General features: G+C 43.3%; 1 protein-coding gene across 2 annotated transcripts in view; it reads right to left on the bottom strand.

Moving 5' to 3' along the window:
- Positions 1-19,334, bottom strand: part of NSD3 (nuclear receptor binding SET domain protein 3) — a 1,769,888-nt gene that overhangs the window by 1,670,823 nt on the left and 79,731 nt on the right. For both annotated transcript variants that reach the window (XM_086943639.1, XM_086943638.1), the window contains exon 2: positions 10,727-11,451. In XM_086943639.1, coding sequence (XP_086799765.1) covers positions 10,727-11,407 — 681 coding nt within the window. In that variant the 5' untranslated portion in view covers positions 11,408-11,451. The remainder of the gene's footprint in view (positions 1-10,726; positions 11,452-19,334) is intronic.

Here is a 19,334-nt window from a genome sequence, read left to right on the forward strand (position 1 = left end):
GAAAAAAACAATCTGGGGATGGAGTCAATGCCCATGCGCACTGTAGTCCAGGGGAGGAGCCACCTATCTCGTGATACTTCGAAGACTCTTCCAGGACAACAATGTGCAATCATCCGGACCCAACACTAGGCGGCGATCTATGCACAGATATGAATTCAGCAGCCCACATGCCTCGAACACATATATACGCAAAAAAAAAAAAAAAAGAAGAGCAGGGACTGAGGCAAGCTGATGCCGGAAACCGTCTGGTCACCTCAGGGGTGCTTTTATAAGAGATGTCATTTTGGTGACCACTGGTGGATGCAAGGCCGACTGACCTCACGGAGCTAAATACAACGCGTGCCCGAGCGCGCCAACGGGGGTTGAAGGCCTAATGCACGGACGTGTGGTGCCCTCTACAGCAGCATGTTGTTACTGCGAGTAGGCGCCCAGCGGGAGCTCACAGGACAAATCCTGTGAGCTGTGGCTCAGTGCTGTAGTAGCGGGTAGCACCACGGGCAGGATACACAGATCGGGTGCGGACAGTTAAAAGGGGAAGACAAGGCGGCCGGTAGCCTCTGTGGGTGTTAACCTTGGAGACGCATCAACACAGCTGTACATACAGGGAAATAAAATTTAAAAAAATATGTTTTTCTCCAGCGCCTTGAGAGACCAGGAATCTCACAGGCCCAAGCAAAAATTGACACAGTTCCCATACACAGCCTGGACATGGCCGTGTGAGAGCAGAGGGCGGCTTTACTGCCCAGCTGGAAGGAGGGGGGGGGGGCCCTGGGTCGAACCACTTTTAGTAGAGAGGGGTCACTAGCAAAGGGGTATAGAGAAGGGGAGATATTACAATAGACTGGAGGTTCCGAAAGGCAGAGGAGAAAGAAGAGCGGGAGGGGCAGAGTCATCCAGGAGACACTACCCCCACGACAATGGCTAACGCAGCGCTAGATGGCGCTAAACATGGCATGGGACTGATCAACCCTTTAAAGCAGTGGTCTTCATACTATTTTACTGCAGCGCCTGCCCCGCCCCAGTGGAAAAATCATAGCCCCCCCAGATTTTTTCACAATTACTCTATTAATTGTATCTATTAAAAGTATTCACAGTGTGTGGATGGGGGTTTTGAAGAAAATTTGGCGTCCCCCCCCTCTTTTGACACATATTCCCAGCTAGGATATAAATGACAAAACTTGTTCGGGATGGCCCATTACAGAGCATAATGCTGGTTCTGGCTAGAACTGGGACACTCAAAGTAGTGGGGGGCTGCATGTGGCCCTATTGACGTCTAATTGTGGCCCCCTGGTGACCCGCACTGGGCTGTTCACTTAACAAAAGAGCAGGAACATTCTGGTAGCTGTGAAGCAGGCGCAGTTTATTTGAAGGTTAACGGAAAGAAGCCAAGAATGTTTTCTAGGCAAATTATCTTTGGCATGCATCTGCTTTGCCTCCCCTAGCCCAACTTTCAACACCCGACACTTCCCTGCTGGCATTGGTACGGCCCTAGGGAAGCTACAGACAACACCCGACCCTCACTTGTTGGCATTAGTAAGGCGCTAGGGAAGCTACAGACCACACTTTGTGGCCCCCAGGGATTGGATTGTGAGTACACATGGGCTAGAGCCAGCAGCCCCCCCGTGTTTGAAGGAATGCCCCTGCTGTTCAGCATTGGAGGCTGTGCACCCTGAGAGCACTGTTGCTTCGGTCTTCACTGTCACTCACATGGTGTCGTCCAATATATGAAACGGCTTCATGTCACCATGCCTGACTTATTGGTCCACCGCTACCACTTTTTAGGTTAATGTTAATTTTTTCTATAACCTCCGCCCTTCCCATTTCCACCCATCCCTTCCGCCGCCCCCCAACCATTGTATTTTCTCCATGTCCTTATGCACTCAAGATGTTGTTTTGCTTTGACGGTTCCACGTTCTGTGTGCGGGCCTTGGGTCCCCGTTGTGTAAGTGTGTGTGTCCTTGTGCCTGCTCTGGCCTCCCCTTTATGCTGATTCCCCATCGAGTCCACTCTCGAACGTACTCCCAGTGTAAGATTCCGTGTCCATTCGGGTTGTTGCGTTCAACCGCAATAACCCTCCCGCATTACTTATGCGGCATGTGTGCTCGATAAGTGCTTATTTGTTGTCCGATCAATATTCAATACATGCGTTATTGCAAGTTTTAGTGCGAGCAATGCACAGAGCCCAGAAGCCTGGCTGGGTGGAGTCGGTGCTACATATGACAAATGCACTCAGCAGAGCGCGAGGTGTAACTGATCTCACGCCACTCTAGCCCCTTCCAGAGGTGTGGGCCTCACTGTCAAACACCAGCACACCTCTGTGCAGTCTGTCGGGGAGGGGGGGGGGGGGGGGGGGGGGGTAATGAAGCATCTGCGACACGTTAATTACATCGGTCAAATAAGCAACATTTCTGATTTTGTCGCTACATGATGTTTTTGCAACTCGGCATGAACAGTCTAAACCTAAATTACTCCACTCAAATAGTTGGTATATTATACAGTAGTTTTTGTTTTTTCCTGGCCCTATAGTTATTTCAAGTGGAGCGAATACCACGCTAATCAACCAATATAATCAGTGAACATAGGAGGACTTATCGTCTACGCATCCATAGACCACCGTCAGGTATATAATTTTATCATCAGTAGATTTAGCCTCAAGTAGTGCATCCCTACCTAATCTAATTACGGTATTCGTTTTGTTGCATCTGTCATATAGAATACTTACCCGACAACCACAAACCAGCAGGTGGACTGATTTCCATATTATACTCCAGTATACTAGCAACCGCTTGTGCTTCATCCGCCAGTAGGTATAACATGAGTTACATACTTTCTTGTCTTTGAACTCTAGACCTAGACAAAAGGTAGTCTCCTTCTGTGCTGTTATCAGAGGTACCTCATATTAAGGTATGGGTTATGTTTCTGACCACCTCATGCCATTCATTTTCATTATTATTGATCCCCAGATGTCCGGTCCATACGATCATATATACCCCACGCTTATCTGTATTTTCACCCTCTGCTCTTCCCACCAGGGCCCACCTGCCTCTCACTGCTCCCCTCCCATACAAGATCATGTAGCCACTCTGTAAAAATTTGTCAAATATGTATTAGAAGATGTATTCATCAAGGAACTCAAATCATTAGTTCCATGTTTCTGTACTATGAGTCAGTAATATATATAAATAAAATGTATATAAATGTATAGAGTCCACAATGCTTACAATTATACACTAATAGAATGTATATAATGCACTTAGCACTTAGAGTTTTAAAGAATTCAATTTGAGATTTTGTTGATAATCTTTGACCTTGTGTATATAAATTAGATGTTTATTTATGTCAATTTTTAATATGCGTGTATATACAGGGAATTCTGGGTTTAGTTCAGCTGTCACCAAAGGGTGTTACTAGAGAGATCCATTCAGAGCGAACAAATCATCAATTGAAATGTATTTGAAAATCATGTGAGGTATGAAAACGATATATCAGACTAGTGACATGTAATCTTTGTTTCTCAGTTTAAGATATTGGTGCATGAATACAGACTTCCTGAAGAAGGCTCACGCCGAAACGCGTTGAAAAGGAATGCACTTCTGTATTTTTTTACAATCAATCTAATTGTTTAGTATCTCACCATTTGCACATGTATTGTCTTTTTTACCTATAATAATTTGTACTTAAAATGAATTAAGAAAAACAATTGCTAAGAAAAAAAGATGTTATAAAAATAAAATATCATAAGAAATTAACACTAGAGTGTTTCCAGTCATTAGTTAGTTAGTTTTCCTTCCCTTTTCCTACCAGGCACATAACCCGGTGCACTTTTGTCCTTACCCCCACATGTTGTTTCCTTGCCAGGGTTCATCCGATTAGGCAGGGGCCCCTTTTTTCCTAAACTGGCCTCACTGTCAAACACCAGCACACCTCTGTGTAGTCTGTCAAGGGGGGTTGGGGGGGGGGGGGGGGGGTAATGAAGCATCAGCGACACGTTAATTACATCGGTCAAATAAGCAACATTTCTGATTTTGTCGCTACATGATGTTTTTGCAAAATGTTGCTTTGCGTAATTTCTTGGAAGCTTTTTTGTCGAGTGAGCATCTCCCAATTAAAGCGGGAAGAGCGCAGGTCTCCGCGGTGAGACCTCTCACTGAGGTGTGCTGTTAATTGTCCCACAGGCAGGAATATGGCAACAACAAAACAAATACACGCAATACCAACCACAGGGGACCACCTACCACAAACCTCCCCTTCCAAAATAAAAACTAAGGTTGGAGCTACGGATCTTGCGAGACAAAACCATGCGCTAAACAAATCCCAAGACAGACTTCTTGGCACGTCTGCAGCGTGTTGCATCTCTCTCTCTACCTCATCCTGCGACACTGCTTAGTGACACCATGGGTTGGGAAAATATGGCGCCTGGAAAAACAAACCGGCACCAAGGAGCTACATGCCCGCCTGAATTCTGCAAATGTTGCACGCGTGGTTACCGCGGCTTCTTCCAGAGTAATAAATACATTGAAAGCAAGAGTGTGCGTTAAGTCAGGCATAAGCAGCCTCTAGGCGCTGCCTTTTGCACCCACGCGCTCTATGAACCCTTACAGTTAAAATGAACACCGACTGCTGTATGTCGGCTTAAAATCCCGCCAGAGGCTCACAGTCCAGAAGCATGCAATGACAAATGTACATTGTGTAGGTGTAATATGAATGTATGCGTCCCTCGTCATTGAGCTCCATAAACGGCTTAAGTCACACTGGCAAAGATGTTTAAAATTACGGCACGTCTGCAGCGTGTTGCATCTTTCTCTCTACCTCATCCTGCGACACAGTTTAGTGACACCATGGGTTGGGAAAATATGGCACCTGGAAAAACAAACCGGCACTAAGGAGCTACATGCCCGCCTAAATTCTGCAAATGTTGCACGCGTGGTTACCACGGCTTCTTACAGAGTAATAAATACATTGAAAGCAAGAGTGTGCGTTAAGTCAGGCATAAGCAGCCTCTAGGCGCTGCCTTTTGCACCTACGCACTCTATGAACCCTTACAGTTAAAATGAACACCGACTGCTGTATGTCGGCTTAAAATCCAGCCAGAGGCTCACAGTCCAGAAGCATGCAATGACAAATGTACATTGTGTAGGTGTAATATGAATGTATGTGTCCCTCGTCATTGAGCTCCATAAACGGCTTAAGTCACACTGGCAAAGATGTTTAAAATTATAGTCAATAAAGTGGACTTGTGAGCCTCAGACTTAAAATATCAACACTTTGTAACCTTCAACAATACGTATGTAAATAAACAAACTGTTAACGTACTAAGAAATGGAGCAAAGAGGTAAAATGCTAGTGGAGAACATCACGAAAAAAGAAGGGACAGAGAGGAGGAAAGGTGGGAGGGAACACGGCCTGGGGGAAGCTGGCTGGGGAGGGGGAGGAGAAATGCAAGTAAGGCTGTGTGCGGGGAGAGAGAGGGGAGGTGCTGGAGCTGGGGAACAGATGGCCGTGAAAGTTTATGGCCCAAAAGCGCGTGCCTGTGGCCACGTGAACTCGAAGAAAACCGCACGAAAAAACCTGTGGTTTGACGAGTATTTTGAGCACTTGAATTCTCGCCATTTCCCATTCCTTCGGAATGGAAAAGGCGAGACCTAAAAACTAGACTGATAAATCATGATGGGTATCTAGTCATGGAATTAATCAGGAGGGTTCACGCTCAAATCCATGGATTTACTGTTCTGTGTCTTGGAAGGACACCTGGAGTCACTTTTGAGTGTTATAAGAGGAAAACAAGCCTTAGTCCCTTCTAAATAAAAGAGGGTGCTACTCTTATTTATTAATAGAAAGTCATGTCTCAGGACTAGGAAGAGCGAGTTATTTCTTTTACAATGATGGTCCTTATACATCCTAGCCTAGGCACTAATTGTTGCAATCATGATTCCAACTACGAGGTCCTTCAAGACACCAAGATATTTCTGCATGCCCAGGGCTGACCGTATGTATTTAAACTCCTTCTGGAAGGATATGAAATATTCCAGGAAACATACACAGTAGCAAGTAGAAATATAGTACAGTCAGCTCCATGTTGATGCTGGTTGTTTAGGGCTGTCCATTTAGTTTGTGCGGAGCTCATCTCCGTGGACTTGAAATGTCAAAATCTATCAACCCTGACATCTGTCTGCAAAACTCTAAACACCCTTTCACCAACATGCTTAGAGGCGACTGTAGTCCTCTTATAGCAGAGGACCTCGCTCTGGGTTTATAACCATGTCTTCACAGGAGTAAATATTGAAAGGTCTTCATGAGGAGTGAGAATTCTGTACCCTCCATTTTCGATTTCACTCCTTTAATATGCCAAGATGCCACCACAAACCGTTCTGGGGGCCAGATATCAGGATTTGTCTCTCTAGTCCTACCCTTGTTACCAAATTGCTTTTCTAGGGTTGAATCCAGCCCAACAGCGTCATGATTGGAGTTTAGTATGCTTACATTTAGTAAGCTATTTCTTGGTATTGACTTTTAGAAACTTCCACGGTTAGGCTTACTGCCATCATTGTCAGGTTATGGATCCAGGCTTTGAAGTTCTCTTACACTAGTCTTTGAGTGTTGGACCTTGCAGCTCTGCCTTTTTGATGACATTGGCAGCTTTGGTGTTGTTGGCACTAGCACCGAGCGTAGGTGACCACTGTCTGTTACTTACGTAACATAAGCTTCGTAAGGTCTCTTAAGGTTGTTTGCCTTTTGTCAGCCTTACTGTTTCTATCTGGATTATGTTCACTCGCAGGCTCTAGATTAGCCCTCTGACTTAGTCTAGTCACATGTCAGATCTATGTCCGTTTCCCTGGTGTTTATCTGCCAGGTGGAAGGTCCCGGATGCCTCACATCTTACTGCTTGTGTGAATGTTTGCATGTGCTCTACGACTGTTAAAGTATAATTGTTGTTGCATTTTAGTATAATAAACCCAAGAGGAAAATTACAGACATGTTTACAAAGTTAAAGGCAAAACTCCACTCCTTGGAAATAAATCCGTAAGTATATTTTACGTAAATGTAGTAATTGGGCACTTACCCTTTATTTGACAAAACTAAGAGGTTTGAAATTCTGAGCAGGTACAATAGAGCCAATTGAGAGTTTAATTATGGAGGAAAGAATAAGTGACAGAGCTTTTAAACATTACCCTTAATCATGTCACTATATTCCACAGTTTGTATATCGAGCTAAAGGCCATTTTTTCCAATTGTAAAGGAAGTAGTTGCTGATGGGAAATAAGTGCCAGCCCTCGTTACCAAAATCTAAAATTGGCATTATTCACAGCATATTGTGCCATAGCAAATATGTACAGGTATTACATATCAAGCTTGAGTGACTATTCTCAATTTGAGAACCACCTATTTCTCTAATATAATGCAGCATAGACAATTTTTTTAATTAAATTCAAAACATTTTATTAGAAACCTTTTTTATAAAGCACATAGTAGCATACGACAGGGTAGATGAGGCATGATTCATACACCATGGACATGAAGAAGCACCAGAGTAGCATGTTGTCAAGACTGTCAAGGTCTTCCAATACAAACTTAAGTGCCTCAGGACAGAAAAGAACAGTATATATTTGTAAGGTAAGAATATAATCCGTTGAGATTTACTGAAATCATGAACAAGGTGAATCATGTAAAACAAACCACAATACTAACAACACTGTAATATACAGGGATAAGAACTAGAGCTAAGAAAAAAAGACAAAGAAAAAGAAAGAAGAAAGAAGAGAAGACAAGAAACCATGTAGATCTGGGGAGGTAAGAGTGGTTCTACCAAACTGTATACATTTCACTGTATGTGATGTCTGTAGAGTATTCCAATAATCCATGGGATTACCCACCACCATCATTTGTGCAGAGTGAGTACTCCTGATGTAAGTGACCCAGGCCCACCAAGTGTGGTAGGAAACATCATGGATTTTTTTTAACCAAAGGAGGATAATCCTAATGGCTGTGAATACCCTAAGGATTAGCAGATTTGAGTATTCTGACCGGACCATAAGTAGTTATGTTTTGCTACTGCCACAATTATACGTTGAAAAGTACACCAGATCTTTGCGGATCCCTCGTAGGAGGAAAAACAGGAGGTATAAGCAAACAGGAGGACTCATGCTGCTGTCAGACCCCATACATGGGATTCTAGGGCAGGCTGGGGCCACTGGGCCCTAGCCATCAAGGTAGAGGTCGTTTGTCAGTGGTGCCCGGGTGAACATCCTACTATGTCTCTGCAAATTGGGCGAAGTGAAATCCTCTCAGACTTTTGGGAAGTGGGGGTGGGGACAAGGAGTCACAAGATTTTCACAAGAAGGCGTCTGAGGTACTCCAGCTCATCACTCAACAATAAACAAGCAACTAAGAGAGAATAATCCAATGTCTAAAAGAGGAATCCCTTCAGTGCTGTTTGGCTGGAATAACAGATGCCGGAATGAGAATACTATAACTACATGCAGATCAGACACACACTAGTGTCCCACATTAAGAAGGGCACTCTCCTTGTCGAAGCATCAACGTTGGAAAACAGTGCATTGGGAGAGCCCCGCAAAACAGGTTTTTTTGACCTGCAAAAAAGTCATTAACAACTTTAACTCACCTGATGTTATGTGGATACTGAAGAAAAGGTGTGAGGTAGATGTGGAAGATATGGAGGAGGGAAAATATGGAGAAGACGGAATGTGAAGAGGAGTTCGGCGCTCCAAGGGAGATTGCAATATGCTCAAGCTTCCGACTAATAAAGCTGCATATATTACACTGGTCAAACTACTCCGGGACGACACAGGGCAATGGGCAGAACAGACCGTGATGGTAGCCTTAGGGTTGTACAAAACAAGGATCCTTTCATCACAAAGTATGGTCTTTTGTCAAGATACAGCATTATTGGATGGGAAATACGGGATCCTACAGGTCAGATGCGGATAGTCCAAACAAGTGCACCACCAAAATATGTATTGAATATATAGGGAATCAAACCGATTCCCAAGTACTGTCCAAACTGTGGGTAAACCTGAAATGAAGATTGCAAAGCGAAACATAGCTAGACAATGGGTAGTAGAGAGTCAACCAGTTCTTGCGAACTGGTAAGACTATATGGACTGGTGCATGTTAACAAAAAGGTAATCTGCAAAAAACGCAGAGACTGTCGAAGAAATGGACTAAGATTTGGGTGGGGTGGCAAACCCATCTTGGACTGAATGAGTTACACTAACCAGAGAGGTAAGTAGTCCAGGTGTCTAAAGAGCACATGATAATAGACTCATTCTGTTTGTGGTGTGGTGGCCCAATAGTATCACGGGTATAGTCCTGAGAAGGAAATTGGTACTGTGGAAGTCTGGAGTGGCAAACAGTTGTTTTATATGTTGCTGTAAACAATAAAAAGAATGTATATAAAAAAAAACTCTACAATGTGCAGTCCTTGTCGTTTAGAACAAGAAAACACTTTAAATCATATAGTAGTGCTAAAATCTACACAATCAGATTTGTCATACAAGTTACTGTCCCTCAATGCAATCTATCTTTGTAGCAGTAAATCTCCTAATTCTCTTACTAGTACTTCCGAGGTGACACTATCTGCTGGCTCAGGTAAAGTGTGAATCAAGCACAGGTGCAACCTTTTTTCCGCCTCACACGTTCAAATGTGCACACAGTTCAACTCTTACCCAGTTCAGTCAACTAGTTAGGCAACAACTGAGTGAGAAATCGCTGGCTGCCATCACTCAGTCAAGCTAGCCAGTGACTGAAAGGACTGACCTCCTTCCCTATCATGTAGCGAGTGGGGAACATGTTTGAATGACACAATAACAGACAAATTGACAAGTAGTATTGACTGAAAGACCCTGCAAGTATATTACACATATAATTTTTGTCAAACCGAAAGGCTTCCGCTAGTACTGGATCTAATAAAAGAGCTCATTAACATGAAGAATGTAATGCTTTGCCTGCATGCATTTACTTTAAACAACTAGGCAAAGGTTGATGGTGTCCCCACTCTAAATAACAGCATACCTGATTGGCTTTGCTGGTCTCTTAATTACCACTGTAAATGCAGGTTGTATCACCCTTCTGAAACACCTATAAGCCTGTCAGGAAACCAGAGAGGAGTCTCTCCTGACTTACAGAACTCAGACAGCTCTCCTTGGAACCCACTTATCAAGTCACACCACTCACGGGAAAGGGTTTAGTATTCCAGGAACCTGCACTTATTCAAACAATTGATGCTGTTTAAATGTTACTAGCACAATGACACAAGATAAATATATAGACAATTTCCAATAAAACCCTTCTATCACTTGTCCTCTGGTCAAACTGGAGAGGCACTTTTTTGCAAACTGTGACAAATGTGTGTTAACTGACTCATTCTTGGACAGCTGTTCAGGGTAGCACCAACCACATTTGGATATTAATGAAATAAAAAAAAAATAAGACTTATTGAACACAACGTGCAACCAAAGAACACATGAACATTTTCATATTCTCTCCGTCCTCTGAGCATACTACACTCATGACCTTTCCCATACAATCAGTCCGCTCATGTTAAAATTCTGTACACATCGTAACTAGCCCCTAGAAGTTGTTTTTCTTTCAATACCACTTGCTTGGATGCAAACTGTGATTCGTGAATTTTTAAAGAAAGAAATAAAATAAAGTTAACATTTACCACAAAAGATTAACCACTAAATGTTCATATTTAGAAACAGCTTACCTCTTGAAGCTCTTCCAGCTTTGGAATTTTGAGTGCTCTATGTTCTTCTAAAGGAGAACATTCAAGCTTACTTTCTTTTTTTCTCTTTTCTTTTCTCTTTTCATGTCGTCTTTTGATGTACTCAGTTGACTGCACTTCTTTTAAAAGATCCCCACATAGAGAGGATTCAAACAGTTCCTTGCCATTTAAAATAGTTTTAGTTATTTTTAGTTTTATTTCGGGAGAACCAGTCTTTTTAGGAATCATTGTTTGTGTCAAAAAAGATGGAGGCGAAGATGAGGTCAGCTGCTGTGGGCAAGGTTTCTCAGCAAGTTCGTGGGCTTTAATATTTGAATTTTCAGTGTAGTAATATTCAGAAGGACTAAAGTTCCTAATGGCACCATATCCATTGGACGATCCATTGGGATACTGGAATGACTGATATTTGGCCTGAGGTTCGAACACGTTGCTTGCTGGTGAGTAACCATTTGTGATTGGAGTAAGATCTTCTGTTGTGGGTGTTGGGTAGTTAAAGCCTTGCTGCAACCCGGTGTCATACGGTGTATGTCCGCCATCCTCACCAAAGTCACTGCTGGCATCATATGCTTCATCTTGGCGGATGTTGGCGGAGTCAATCAGTTGAGGGGGTTGCTGGATTGTGTTTCCCATGATCCCGTGCATGAAAGAGAAGGAGAAATCCATTGTTCTGCTCCAGCATCATTAGCTTTCTCTTTCTCGCATAGGGCCTAAAACAGAAACATTAAGTCCATACAATTAAAATAAGACTCAGCATAACAAGAAAAACTATCTATGCACAATACACATTTGATCAGAGCCAGTCCTTTTTCTATGACTTTGAATTACTTAGAAAAACCTTCATCATAAAATCTTGTTCCCTAAGGTGCAGATTTTCAAAAGTCAATGTCAAAATATGTATATAAAAATACAGAGGAGTAATCTTGAAGAAAAGCTTACTTACTTTGGAACTATCCTTCTGCTGCATCTGATTTATCCAAAAGATTCTTCATCATAAACCCTTCTCACTGTGCAGACTGGATCCAAAATATTTGGAGCTATCCCATTTCACTGGGGCCAGGTAGCCCTGCTGCAGCACCAGCCACAGATCTATACAACACCACAAATGTAGTGGCAAAATAGGCCCAAGCAGATATAAACTGCAGTCAGTAACATCACTTTCACCAAAACAGGAAAAAACTGAAAATAAAATACTTACTAATGTAAACTTAATCCAAAACAAGCATTTGCCATGCAATAGGTCTTGCAATTGCGAGATTTTGAGCTATTGGCGTTGTAAATGACAATGCCTTTTATTTCTGTGTTTTGAAGCAACGAGTACAAGGAATTGTCATTTACAATACCAATAAGTCAAATAGCCTAAAATGCGAGACCTATTGCATTGCAAATGCTTGCATTATTGTAAAGTGCTCTTTTTTTAAATAATGGGAGATGTACTTACAGCGACGCTTAGAATAAGCAACCAAAACACTCAGAGCATTGAGGTGGCAGTGGTCTTCCCACAATGATGGCTTTGATAATAATTCAATTGTCAATCAATGTCAGCTACTTACAAAAAACAAAATACATTGGCTAAGACTAGTTTACGCTAGCAACCTTATAGTCAGTACAAATATAAGAAACATTTAGCAAAGCAGGCACAGGCACCTAAACGCTTACAAAGAGTTACTGTGTGTCTTTCTTAAAGCTGATAATTACATAGCCAAACATACAAATTGCTGACAAAAGGGCTATTTCAAATTACTTTTGTTAGCAACATCTAGTGCAATCAGTACAAGCACAGGTAATGAACACACAAGTTAGGGTCCAATCCTTGAGCTATCTCAGCAGAGAAGGGAAAGGTATTTACAACCGGTTGCCAAATGATCCATAAAAAAAACCCAGCTGGTGTAAAACAGACAGTTGTAAATACCCAAGAGCAGAGCCACAACTAAGTCTTCCAGCAATAGTCAGAGTGGAGCTGCAGGAGCTCTAAGAAGGGGTGAACACACAACGAAGCCCCGTTAGAATGCAAATAGTCTTTTAAGGACCTGTGAAGTATTCGGGTGCGGCTGCAATAAGGCCGTCGCCAGCTCGGGAAGCTGCTTAGCCTGGGCTGACACACATGACAGGAGGTTTGGGGGAAAGCCCTTTAAGCGCAATGGGCATTGCGCGCCTGACCTAGAAGTATGACCAGTGTAAATGAACAGTTGCATCTAGCAGCGCAGGCTCTTTGAAACTCATTTCCTAAGCATCATGAAAGGTTGGTGGGGGATGGGTTAGGTAAGAGGGCGCTAATATCTACTACATTGGTTATCACACCAGAAGATCAAGATAAAAAATGCAATGACCAAACTTGTAATACTGACCACGAGGTAGGTGCTTTATTGTTGTGTTTACAAGGTCTACAAGAAATGCTTTGAAAACAGCAGGCAAAAACGAGGCAAGGTAGGGGGAATCTATGATGCGCTGGCTTCCGTTAACCTGGTCTGCCTTAACTGCTACTAAAAAAAAGTTGGGAAACTTGTATCTGCACACAAATCACATCTCAACACGTCACCGTGCAATCCATCCAGAAAACATCACTATCCCTGCTTGCATCCTTACAGCCGTTACCCAATGGCACCGCATCTCGGAAGAAGATTTCTACCATCCAATTCTAGTTGTGAAGAACAGGGACGGCATCCCTCGCAGGCCACCGCATCCTCTTGCTAGCAACTTGGGTTGCCGCTGCAGCAGCACAGTATATCTGGGAAACAGTGGTTCCAGTGGGATGATACATTTACTTTTTATGGTAAAAATAAAGCATAATAGCAATCAAAGTTCAAGGGTTATGGGGGATGTTACAGAGAGAGAGCGCTTCTGACACCAACGAGTTTAAATAATTCAATTGTATTCTTGTTCAAAAAAATCACATGAATGAACACAAGATTGCACGGGGGAACAGAATTCCTGATTACACGATACTTTCCTTAGGGTGATTGCTTCAAATGCGCTGTTCTGTGCGCTTCGCGTTTACTGGGAAGAGGCAGGTTACTAGGCCCTGCAAGGGGTTAACAGTCAGCAAACAGATCTCATGAGGGGCGGACCTTCGAGTCCGTGACGGCGCCCTCGAGCACACACTAAACAGTACCTGGGTCCGGGATGCCGCGGACAATGCGGGGAACAGCTGTGGACCGGCAGGGCTCAGCAGAACGCCTGAGATAGGTCCGGCACGTGGCAGCGTTGAAGAGATGCGGCGCTGGAGCGGGGCCTCCGAGGGGCTCTGCGGGCCGTCAGGGGTGCTGTCTGTTGTCCGGGCGTAGGCGGGGCTCCTGGGGCAATCTGGCGGCTCTCCTCCCGGTGGGGCTCTGTCCGGCCCGTGAAGACGTCTCTAGCTGAGGCGTTATGGGCGGGGCGCCCCCGGGGAAGGAAGCGGGCGAGACCAGGCTGAATCCGTCCGACGGGACGTTCACTTGGCGTGTGCTTTTCTAACCCAGCGAGACCTAAAAAGCGAAACTGACTATGTAGCGCGCTCCCGGCACCACACGTTCTACATGAATCACTAACTTCCAAACGCGTTGACGCCAGCCCCTTTGAAGAAAAAAAAAAGCAAAACTGACTATGTAGCGAGCGCCCGGCACTGCACGTTACAAGAAGCCAAGGCGCCAAAGCGCGCCCACGAGGTCAAATCTCCGGCAGGAGAAGCGCGTGACAGTCTGCTGTCCACATTCCCCCAAAAGTGATAACATAAGTTGTCTCGCTCTAGACAGCAAAAGCTTTGCTTTTGCTTTCGTCTAGGCTCGACCAAAAAGTGTTTCCTAATAATTATGAAAGGTTAAACAAGAGGAAAGAAATAAAGCTTTAAAGAATGTGTAAGATATATCATGTCCATCAGAACGAACATTACAATAGTGCAGTTGTTCGTCTAAAGGATACTTATTTCTGCATATATTTCTTTTTGTGAATCACTTCCGAAGTAGCATCACAAATGAAGCAGATTAGGCAATTCATTTAGTTGTTGACTACATAACACCAAAGCAGGGCCCCTGCCAAACTGAAATGCAATCTTTCAATTTGAATCAAGGCAATATTGATTTCCAAATAATCAATAGTGGTCATCTGAAAAACAAGGAGGTCTGGGACTTCCAGAAACTAAATTTGAGGTGTTGGTTTTGATACATGAAGTAACCCTTCTAGAAGAAGACTTCTTACTAGGAGCTAAAAAGAGAAATAAAACTGGCATCTATCAAAAAAAACTCCCCATGGCAGACCCAGGAAAGAAGGATTCTTGTTTTGAGGAAAGAAAATAAAAACGCAAAAATGTCATCCCTGTATCCCTTTGTTGTACCTACGTTTGGCCCTTCTGTGAGAACATAACAGCTAAGTGTTTAACAGCACGATATAAAAGGGGATAATGGACGGAGCGTTTGAGAAAATCAAACCCTCACCCCCAGTCAACTGATCTGGGTTTAATCCATCACCATTCTTTAGCTCACTCAGCCACCCCAGTTCAGACATGGCCATATGCAAATCAGTCTGACCCTGTGTCTCATGGGAACAGTCCAGCCCGAACTGCCAAGCCATGTCACCCCTGGACCGGAAACAAGCATCCTGGGACCGGTTTTGGATTCATAATCCTCATCAGCCAAGCTATCTCGAATCCAGTGGCAAAGTGAGCAAGGGACTCACGTCTGAGCATACCCTGCCAACTTAGGGCGAACAAAGGGATACAAAAGGGGATGATGGACGGAGTGTTTGAGCAAATCAAACACTCACCCCAGGCAACTGATCTGGGTCTAATCCATCACCATTCTTTAGCTCACTCTGCCACCCCAGTTGAGACATGGCCATATGCAAATCAGTCTGACCCTGTGCCTCATGGGAACAGTCCAGCTCGAACAGCCAAGCCAGGTCTTCCCTGGACCGGAAACAAGCATCCTGGGACCGGTTTCGGATTCTCTGGAAGTGACTAACCACTGTTATTCGCCAATTCTATAAAGGTTTGTGTGAGGCTTCTGTATTCGCCAAATTTTGAGAATCCCATCGGTTCTGCGAGTGTGAACACTAACTTTGTAGCCTCATCACATGTGCGTGTTCCATGATTGAGAAAAAGAGGTTTCAGCAATCTGTGGCGTTCTAAAAGAAGTGATGAGCAACAACATAAAAGGTGACTGTAGGACTTATACTGGTAGTCATAGAGTCTACAGTTGATAATTTGTGTGTGCCAGCCACCTCGGATTTACTTCTTTGCTTTGTAGACCCATTAGCCTTACAAACATGATTAGTTTGAGACAGCCTTTACGGAGAGAACTGAAGAGATACGGTTGAGGTCTGAGGCAATCTGGCTGTGCACTGATGTTTGACTTCCCTACCATTTGTAGTAGTCTTGATTTATTGAGTTTTTCCATATTACTTGCCTTTGCTAGAGTTTTTGTTTGTGTTTTCAGCACACCTTTAATGGTGGCACATGAAAGTTGAGGATGGTTTAGTGCTGTATGATCTATCTGCAGAGTAACAATTAAGCGTTGACTATATTGCGACAAGGCATTCCCATTTTGGGCAAAAACTAAATGGAGGATGGCTTTCGTGGTATTAGGAAGCGCTTTTTTTAACCCTATAGTAATAGTTGACAAAGGACACCATCAAAGCCCACGTTTGAGCCTCTAGTCCGAACTCCAGCCTTGGGAACTATCAGCTTTGCCTTTTGACAATGCTGTACAGCATTCAGCATGATGCTTTGCAGCACTGCCAAAAGAAAAAAAACAAAGGTGGTGAGGGGTGCAATGTGGTGACAAAACAATGGGGAATGGGAAGGAAGAGGGGGTAAGCAACAGACAAGGGAGCGCAACATGAGAGCGGGGAAACAAACACAAATCAGAAAAGCAACAAGAAGTATGGAAGGAGCAGGGAGTTGGTCAGGGGGTGGGGAGGTGCCACTTGGAGAGCTTCCAAACCGACAGACTGTAATACAGACCACTGGGGTGTTGCATATCTGATGGGTGTTGAAGAAACACACGGGGGAGACAGCTGGAAAACACACCCACCCTCAATGAGCGCTTAAGCAACAAGAATAAATTAGTTACCCAAAAAGGAGCAGTTGAAGACATAAACCACCCAATCATAGAGATGTTTAAGAGGCTATGTTCCAGGGGAAGGACAAACAAAAAATGGACAAACTGGGACAAGCAAAGCCACTCAATAAGAAACAAACAAATTATAGTGAATATTATGCCAACCACTAGTAAGCAAAGGGTGGGATGTAAGTCCCAGTGAGTTCTTCGTAAACCCACAACAGGCCTTTGCAAACAGACAGCGCGCACTGTCTAGTAAGCTAGACTCAAAAAGTGCATTTATGCTTTTGTAGTTATTGTTCCTTGTTTGGAACAAATATGCTAAAACCCATAAAAATAGTTAAGAATAACCAGAAAAAAAACTTGGTCAGCACTAGATACCATAGTCTGAAGTGTGGAACACAGGCACAGATTTTACCTGTTGGCTTCTTTACAGGTGCATTTTGTTACTTCTATTTGTGACATCTTGCAGACCTGTGACCTGCTACTCAACAGCCCCACCTGATGCTGAAGAACTGGATTCATGATGAGGAATCTCAAGGAAGAGGCAAACATTAGTGAATACAAATTTGAAGAACTCTTGGTGTTCAAATAAGGAAGAGCTATGTAATATGTGCCCTTCAAAATGTTTCTTAAAAGTCAACTCTCAAAGAATCTGATTGGAAATAGGTGCAGAATGTAACTAACAGGATAACGGCTCTCAAAAAGGACCAGTTTCCTAACCAAAAAGTATGCAAACCAACACTGATAACACAATTTACATATCATTCCACGACTACACTTTTATTGAGAGGAAATAGTGCTCATGTATTTTATACATTGCTTCATCTACAGCATCACTATTTCATAAAGCATAATGCATCTGCTTTCTTAATGAAACATGTTTAGTTCTCTTAAAAGTGGAAACTATGAGGCCTTACCAAAAGTAGGACACATTGTCAATACGAAAAAAAACATAAAAATCTTTTATTTTAACAATGCTTATTCTATCATAATACACACAACTTGAAACGAGCATCTCAACTATGAGATTATTTTAGAACCCTGACCAAATGCAATTTTGTTTAGCAAGACTAGTCTTTTTCCTTGCTTCAGCAAAGAACGCTCCTTACTCCAATCAATTATCTTCCAAGCTTCATACAAATATACAGGGGCTGCAAAAAGACTATAGTGGGTGGTACGTTTGAGATCTATCTGCAGCACCAGTTGAAGGTTTCCCAAGCCATCACAGTATTGCCATTAGGCTAGAAGGAGTAGGTTGCACCAAAGGATGTAAGAAAGCCCTTGTTAAAGTCAGAATTTGATGGCTCAAGGTTTGATGGAAAAACAGAGTCAGGCAGATGGCCACATGCATTTCATGTTAATATTCTAGTATGCACAATATTTGACAGACTCAAATGTATCATATTATATTCCTATTTATGATTTTAAATGTGTATCTTTTAGTCAATAATTTACTTTCATTGCACACATATTTATAATACAATTATGCAGGAAATAATGAATAGGCCTGTGTGTTATGGTGTCAAGTCAATGCTAATGCCCTCATTAGTTAATTGAAAAAATATATAGGAAAAAGTGTAGTCTATATGCTTTCAAGGAGGAATTGTTATTACGCTGTTCTATTTTTGGATACATTTGTAATTTTTTGACAGTTTGATTGATGGTTGCCTTAGGGATATGCTTACGCTTAGTACAGTTGGCCTGTGTTGATTACAGTCATAAGCTAAGATAAACCGCTATGGGCCTGACTAGTGCACAGGGAAAAGTGATGCCATAGGTCGGATCAGTTTATTATAAAAGTTATGACAATGTAACACGTCGAAGACACTTTAAGGGCAGATGGTTTTTGGACCACATTAAACCCTGCAATATTTGGTTACACGAAATCTCAAATTACCATTGTAGAACAAGTTACTTACCTTCAGTAACGCCTTATGTAGTCGCAGAAACATTTTCTTACCTAAAATGTCTACCTTTTTGGATTTCTGATCCAGCGGGCGATTGAGAATGGACCAGGATTTAGATGAGATGGAGGTTTGGAACACCAAGCTGTCCAAGGTGAGGAGTTCAGAGAGGAAGTTTGGGTCCCCTGGAGCTGGGCGGTGGCGGCAGACAATAGTCCTGGACCTCAGCAGCCCTCTGCACCAACATTGCAAACAAAGCCCCCTCCTCCATAGCCAAGATAGGAGGAGAAAGCATACCAATATCCAGCTAAGTGTCTAGTCCACTGGCTTTACCCAGATCCTCACACTAGTCCACAGGATCTTCATTGGGCAAGTATTCTTCAGGGTCCAGTGACCCCTGCCATTCCTGGATGGCATGGCTTTCGTCTGCGCTAGAGTCAAATTATGCCACTTCGGCTCTGAGTCGGGGATGAAGATGGGAATGGTGCGTCGGCTTCGGGATCTGATCCGGGAAAGTTAGGGATGGTACGACCGGCACTGATCCGGATCCATCTGTGGATTCCTGAGGCCCGGCTGGCGCCATTGCTGGAGCTGTCGAAGTGGATCCAGAAGGGACCCATTCCAAACCAGCGGGCCAGAAGGCATGCCAGCGGG

This window comes from Lissotriton vulgaris, chromosome 11 (assembly GCF_964263255.1).
Source record: "Lissotriton vulgaris chromosome 11, aLisVul1.2, whole genome shotgun sequence".
Classification (NCBI taxonomy): domain Eukaryota; kingdom Metazoa; phylum Chordata; class Amphibia; order Caudata; family Salamandridae; genus Lissotriton; species Lissotriton vulgaris.